This window comes from Orycteropus afer, unplaced genomic scaffold (genome assembly GCF_000298275.1).
Source record: "Orycteropus afer afer isolate SDZICR_OR568_19922 unplaced genomic scaffold, OryAfe1.0 scaffold00002, whole genome shotgun sequence".
Classification (NCBI taxonomy): Eukaryota; Metazoa; Chordata; class Mammalia; order Tubulidentata; family Orycteropodidae; genus Orycteropus; species Orycteropus afer.
In genome coordinates this window covers 16,038,453-16,046,325 of record NW_006921589.1, presented here as the reverse complement: position 1 = coordinate 16,046,325, position 7,873 = coordinate 16,038,453, and the positions used below count along the sequence as shown (strand labels likewise).

Below are 7,873 nucleotides of genomic sequence, written 5' to 3'. Positions count from 1 at the left end.
ATAAAAGAAAAATAAAGAACAGAAGAATGTATCGCCCCTGAACTGGTCTCAAGGAGCCCTTGAGTAACAATGGTTAAAGCACTTGGCTGCTAATCAAAAGGCCAGTGATTTCGAAGCCACCAGCTGCTCCATGGGAGAAAGATGTGGCAGTCTGCCTCTACAAAGATTACAGCCCTGAAAACTCTATGGGGAAGTTGTACCCCTGGAATCGACTCTACAGCAGTGGGTTTTGAGGAACTTGTTCTATCTATCTTCTACCAGATAAATCTTCCAAAACAGCACCAAAGTATGGTACTGTCTTGCATTATTAATTTGTTTATCTATAAAACATTATAACCTAGAAGCTCTGTAATTTGTAATTCTTATTTGGCTCTCTATCAGGGCAAGCCTGATTTCTGTATGCTTTTTCCAAACCTACAGAAACAATGGGGGCACAGAGAGGCAACTGTTGCATTTTCATTTCAACTACCCCATTAGCTAGAGAGAGTAAAATAATATAGACAGAGACATGAACCAAGTTACAGAAAATCCACAAATGGCATTTGGCTGTGACTCTCTTGACAACAGCAATCTTAAAATGCAGCTGCCAGCATTCACTAATGAATCTCTGTGCCTTGACATTGCAAAACAATTTACCCAGAGCCTCATTTGAATGACGTGAAAACTCTGAGAAATAATTCAACTGCACTTGCCCATCATCTGAATTCTTACACACTTTGACTGTTGTCATACTATACGCAGAGAAAGCATCAAAGAAATGGAATATATAAAACAATTTTAAAGTACTGGGAAGTATACAAAATAATTATTTCTATACTTCTAATTCTTTTCTTACTTATAAATATGAATCTATTGGATATAAACACTAAGTGAATTTGTCCTGAAAAATCAAAGTTTCTAAAATTTCCTGACAATTGTTTCTGAATTTAAAGAGCAAAACTCCCCAAATACGTTAAGCATCACCCAAGAAAATGGGCAAGAACACTGACTTTATGCCCAGAACACAATGGCTGCCTCTAATTTCAGCTGTGAAAGAGAAGAGGGAAAGCCATCTTAAGTATTAAAGTCTTTGCTGTATCACATACCTTGACTCATGAAAAGAGGTCTACTAAAATAAATTTAAGTGAGACTACTTACACAGCATTCCTGGAGGCTCCATAGGAAAGTAAGAGCTTGACTATGTCCAAGTGCCCATTCTTGGCCGCATCATGAAGTGGTGAGTCGTTCTGATACCCTGTAGTGTTCACCAACGCCTTGTGCTGAAGCAACAATTCCACTACCTTCAGGTGCCCATGACTGCAGGCCTCGTGCTAATTAAGTAAGAGTGACAAGAGTGATAAAGAAAGGCAATGAGTAATACTACAATAAAACAATGAATAACATTATAAAAACGTAAATGTGAACCTGTCTAAGACCATGCAGGGTCTTATAAACCATACCTGGAGTTTACCTCTCCTGTCTCGTCTTGCCACAGTTCCTACAGGCCCTTTTTACTTAAGCGTTCTTTGTACTAGCCATTTTCAATTTTTATTTTCTGAAGACATCCCTATCTATTTTGCCTTGTAGCCTTTAAACATTCTTTCCTCTCTAAGAAATATTCATTTGTGGTGGCTAATTACACATTCTTGGGGTTTCATCTTAGAAATGTTTTACTTCTGGCTTCCTTTCTTAACTCCAGAAATCAGAGGACGCTCAGTCAGTAAATGTACTATTACCTAAAGAGTCGTTCAGGTAAGTTGTTGACCAAGTAAAAGCCACAATTAATAATTCTAGAAATGATACATGGGGATTCACTGAAAAAGAAGAGACTATTCACTTAAGCCTTGGGTCAAGGTTTTTTCTTTAGAACAAAATACACCTTTAAACCCACTATAACTCCCAGTGTTCTTTCTTTTAGAAGAGAATGTAAGTTTAAACCAACTACAATTGTTGTTAAATTGTGCCAAAATAAGGAGGGAGGGGGAACAAAAACTAAAATACAAAGTAGTTAAAACCTGATCTTACAAAAAACCTACAACTGTCTAAGGCTGAATACAATTCACTAAATCAGAGCTTGGCAAAGCACTAAGCTGTACCACAGCACACATATATAACCACACAACAAAAAAAAAGATGCACCAACAGAAACAGTATTTTCAAGACACACCTCTCCATTTGCTAAACCTACAGATAGGAGTATGGTTGGTATCAGTAGGAAGAGAAATAACATGGGGTAAGTGTTCAAAAAGTTTACTAAAGAATGATATAGCTGGTAATGTAACAGAATATTCAGATGTTTCACGTACAGATCTTTCCCTTATGTCTCATGACCTGCTAAGAATGCTACTATGTTTGTATTTTAATAAATATCTGGCATACATTCATTTCAATTCTTAAGGAGCTCTGGTAGTGCAGTGGTTAAAAAGCATTTGGCTGCCAACCAAAAAGGTTGGCAGTTCAAACCCACCAGCTACTCCATGGGAGAGAAATGAGGCAGTCTGCTTTCATAAAGATTTACAGCCTTGGAAACCCCATGGGGGGGTCTCTATGAGTTGGAATCAACTCGATGGCAGTGGGGCTGGGGGTTTTTTGGTATTCCAATTCTTAATAGGCGAAGCTATAGTGAACATCTATACATCTACTTCTAAAAGAAACTAAACCAAACTCACTGCCATCGAGTCATATTTGAGCCATAGCAACCCCTCCTTGGGTTTCTTAGGCAGTATCACTACAGATGTAGATTGCCCAACCTTCCTTCTGGTTAGCAGTCAAATGCCTCATGTACTATGCGATCTAGTAGAAAGGAATCCAAATGAGGCATCACGTCCTCTACATAGTTATATGTTGTTGTTGTTATTTGCCGTCAAGTCCAACCTGACTCACAGCAACCCCTCCTTGGGTTTCTGAGGCAGTATGACTACAGAAGTAGATTGCCCAACCTTCCTTCTGAGGAGTGTCTGGTGGGTTTGAACTGCCAGCTTTCTGGTTAACAGTCAAGTACCTTAGGCACTGTGCTCCAGAGCTCCCATATAGTTATATAGTTGCCTGTATAGCTTCTGTATAGTTGCCTATATAGCTTCCTACCAGCCCACTAGCCTTTATTAAAATGCCTTACTGTCTTTAAAAATAACCTTTCTTTGAAAAGGTTAGCCTGCCTGTGGAGTCCAAACAACAAGTGAGTCTGACCCAGACTAAACCTTCTCAGATTGAGAATTTGGCAAGGAGAAGTCATCATGTAACTTTATACCTTATTTGCACCTGGCCTAATGAGAGCTTCCTAATTTCTGTACTGAATTCTAGCTCACAGGAGAGAGGCAGCCACCTCATTTGTTGACACTTCTGTGGCTGCATTCAAATCTCATACCTATTATCCTAATGTAATTAGCCCATATAACACTTGTTTCCAGGTCTGTGCTATTCTTTTTCCAGAGTATTCTTCATGCTTCATTTTTAGTAAGATCAAACAGGCTCAAAAAAAAAAAAGTTTAATATAAGCTTTCTTACTGCCTCTCTATATATCTTGCAACTGGACAGGGTCCAAGTGAGGCTAAGACAGATCCTCAGTGAAAACTGCTTCCTTATACCAAATTCCTACGACCTTTTTATGTTCCAAGCAATCTGGTTCCAACAGCATGCGATGCTGCAGAATGGAGCTTGGTTTGGATGTAGCAGTCATTTCCACATACTAGCTAAAGTCAGCAATATAGTGAAACTGCATTCCTAATTCTATAGGTAACCAGTCAACACAGCCAACTTCTTGCCTGTCAAAAGGGAAAAAACTATAGACGAAACATAATCATTTTGTCATACTCACTACATATATAAATTCTTCAAATTAAAAAGAGTATATATATGGCAGAAGAAACTATATAGGCAACTATGTAACTATAAACTATATGTTGTTGTTGTTATGTGCTGTTGAGTCGACCGACTTACAGAGACCCCTCCTTGGGTTTCCGAGGCAGTATCACTATGGAAGTAGACTGCCCCATCTTCCTTCCGATAAACTATATAGGCAACTATATAACTATGAACTGTAAAACATAAAAATAATGAGAATAATGAAAAAAAAAACAACAGAACACTACCAGTGGTGTCCATCCGGCATAGTCTTTAACATTTGGGTCACTTCCGTTTTGTAACAGGTATTCAACAGAAGGTATGTCACCCTAATAGAGCAAAGGAAAAAAATAAAAATAAATTAAGAAGCATCAAGAAAAGATGGTATTAAGTTATTGGGCTTTTTTATTCTTTAAGATTCTATTTGAGATAAAGTAAAACACATTTCTTGTCTTACACTTACACATGAGTTAATACATGAATTTGTGATGAGTTAGAATTGACTTCATGGCAACAGGTTTTTGTTTGTTTGTTTGTTTTAATATATAAATTATTCTCAGGCATCAAATCATATTGGTGCCATATTGGTCTACCCTTGAATATGAGTACAAAAACCCTGCCATTAGTAACTCATACTCACAATTCATGTCAAGACATCAAATGAAAGACATTATGCCAAAGATCACCTGATCATAATGAAGTTTTTAAATACATTGCTCCATTTGTTAAAAACAAAAATCCCTTTGATGGTCATGAAAATAGTTTCTGAGCACTGTCTGAAACAAAATAAAGCCACAAAGACTGATGGGTAAAACCATTACAACTTCCAGAAACCGTTGTTCTCATATTGCTGCTATTCTGTGTACTGTAATGCATTCGTTTATATGCATCTTATTCGCTCAAGGGTATTTTCTAGGCAGAAGCAGTTGCTTTGTTTAAAATGGCAGAAAGGGGATTAACAGAAATCTACTCAAAATGTCCTGTGGAATCAGCATTTAATTTTTTTCCTCCAGGTTCAAAACTAAAATAACCACCCATTATCAACCAACTGAACTATACAGGAAATGGAGATGATACATCCTTACAAATCTTTTCTACTAGACAAATGGTTTTCAATCCCCAACCCCCAGCCTTGTTTCAATATTGTAAAAATATATGTAATAATTTCACAACAGTGGTTCACTGACGTAATGAGAAGGGGAATGGGAAGAAGTAACAAATGTTGTAATTTGAGAATTCACAACTTTTGTTAAAGGAGGTAAACAAGATGTGGGGAATAACTGAATTACAATGAGGTACAAGGCAAGGAAAACAAACTGAAGGCAGACTATTTTAATTCTACTTTCAAATTATCAAGACACTTTCCATTGTTAAATGACATTAAAATCAAAGACCCCCTTTCAATTTTGGAGATTGTGTCTCTTGTTTGTCTTGTGTTGTCTTGTTTGTCATTACCTAAGTCCGAACAGTGACTGGACTTTAAAAGGTGCTTTTTTAAAGGAATACATGAAGGAAGTCGCCGGGGAAGTCATGCTTCAAGCTCCTGCGGGACTTCCATGAGAGCAAACCCTGTCGAAGGAGGTCACCGGCCTCCAGCAGCCTGTCACTCTTCTTTTTGTCCCTTTTCCCAGCAATGAGAAATCACCACGCGAGAAAGACCTGGCACTTCACTTTCATTTTTGATTACATATTAACTTTAAGGACTAGTCAACTCTAAAAGCCTTTGGAAAATTCTCTAGAAAATAAAAGATATAGTCATATCTTGGCGATACTACAGGTTCTGTTCCAGAGTGCCACAATAAAGTGACTATCTCAATAAAGCGAGTCACGTGAGCGTTCTGGCTTCCCAGTGCATATACAGTTACGTTCACACTATACGGCAGTCTGTTAAGTGTGCAACAGGATTACGAAGATGGAAATATTTTGAGAATTACCAAGATGTGACCCAGAGACCAAAGTGAGTGCATGCTCCTGGGAAAATGGTGCCGACAGCCTTGCTCCAAGAGGGTTGCCACAACCTTCAATTTGTAAAATACACAGTATCTGCGAAGTGCACTAAAACGAGGTATGCCTGTCTTGCCTCTTTTAAAACAGTGTCAGGCTTCAAGAGTAAGTGTGACATTTATACCCTGGGAAGAGGGTAAAATTCTTTTGAAATTACACTAGTAGTATTATCAAGGCAGTCACTCCAAATAAAAATAATTAAGTTCTTTTGTTGTTGTTGTTGTTATGTGCCGTCGAGTCAAACCAGACTCATAAGTTCTTTTAGGATAACAGAAATTAGACACCTAAGTCCATAATGATAAAAACAAAGCAAAAACTACACACAGAGCTTACTCTGAAAATGCTTCAATAAATAAGTTGTATATGACAATGCTGTATTTAATTAGTTTTATGATATACTTCTTTAGGGAGAAGAATATCTCTCTCTTCCCACTACAGCCCAATAATCTTTTCTGAAATTACCTTTGTTCTCTATCAGTTTGATAATGGAGAAATCATTCCATTCCCTAAATACAGTAACAAGTATTTTCAAGCAATAGTTTCTATTTCTCAAAAACAGCAAAACCTTGCTAAGGTTTTTTGAAAAAAATAAATAAATCCACATACAACATGGATTTTTATCTTCCCAAATTAACAAAATGACCTTAAATATTTAATAGGTCTAAAATTAACTTTATATGCTTCAAATTGATTGTCCCAGTTCCCTGGAAAATTTTTTTCAAGATTCCCAGGGGTACAAATTCTATACCTCTAGAATATGCTAACATGAATTTAGTAACTTTTGCTATATATTCCAGTTAGTCCCAAATGCACTCAAGAACATCTGTCAACACACAAATTTGAATTTTTTAAATCAATCCCGTGAATATTTGGCCGATGAAGGCCAAACCACACACATCCCCAACTTTCAATGTGTAAGGGTCCACAAGAAATACACAAAGAGCCTTCTCAAGAGTTTGCCCGTTCTGAGAGGGGCCCTGGTGGTGCAGTGGTTTTGGCTGCTAACCAAAAGGTGTGCAGTTCAAACACACCACTGCTCCACGGAAGAAAGATGAGGCCGCCTGCTTCTGTATATTTCACAGCCCCGCAAACACCATGGGGCGGCTCTGCTCCGTCCTGCAGGGCCGCTAGGAGTCAGAATCAACTGGACAACAACAGGTGTGGTTTTTAATCACAAAAAAGTTTGAACCTTAAAATGCCCATTAATAATATAAAGACAACTGTGGAATGGAAGAGTCACGTAAGAACAGAGTGGCAATGTGGAGAAAAAAAGCAGAACCTTTTCTCAAGGTGCTACACAGCAGGTATTCTTTCATGGCTGCTCTTCAAATCATCAAAGGTGTTTTCTTCTGACAAAACTCCACTTCCAGTCTTCCCCCAAATGAATAGCTGATCAGCAACTGCATGCTTTTTGTACCCAATCTGCTTTTTCCTTCTCAGTACTTAAAAGTCTGTCAAAGTTTTCATCTTCCTATTTTATGTAAATTTGATGTTATATACATAAATTAAATTATGATAATTAGGTAGTCAATTGCAGACTGCAGAAATTGATAAAAATCTTCAATTTCCCCATCTTTGGCTTTAGTCATTGGTGCATAAATTTGAATAGCAATATTAACTGGTCTTCCCTGTAGGCATATGGCTATTATCCAATCACTGGCAGCATTGTGCTTCAGGATAGATCTTGAAATATTTTCTGTGATGATGAATGCCATGTCATTCCTCTTCAATTTGTCATTCCTGGTATAGTAGATCATATGGTTGTCTGATTCAGAATGGCCAAAATCAGTCCACCGACCAAACATGCAATCAGGATGTGTTGAATATTACTGGTGACTGCAATGCAAAAGTTGGCAAAAAAAGAAGCATCACCAGTAGTTGGAAAACATGGCTAAAAACAACAACACGCCAAATCCATTTAAAATTTCTTATAAACGTTTGTATATACTTTTCTCAAGTGATTCTATTTTTTTTTTTTTTTTCTAAATGTTGTTGTTGGAGCTCTGGTAGCATAGTGGCTAAGGCACTTGACTGCTAACCAGAAGGCTGG

At 37.6% G+C, this 7,873-nt stretch overlaps 1 protein-coding gene across 1 annotated transcript in view; it reads right to left on the bottom strand.

Annotated features, from left to right (window-relative positions):
* Positions 1 to 7,873, bottom strand: part of BARD1 (BRCA1 associated RING domain 1) — a 95,914-nt gene that overhangs the window by 40,283 nt on the left and 47,758 nt on the right. Inside the window, exons 5-6 of the mRNA XM_007959939.2 lie at positions 4,068 to 4,148; positions 1,138 to 1,310 (exon numbers count right to left, since the gene is read on the bottom strand). Of these exons, the coding sequence (XP_007958130.1) occupies positions 1,138 to 1,310; positions 4,068 to 4,148 (254 nt within the window). The remainder of the gene's footprint in view (positions 1 to 1,137; positions 1,311 to 4,067; positions 4,149 to 7,873) is intronic.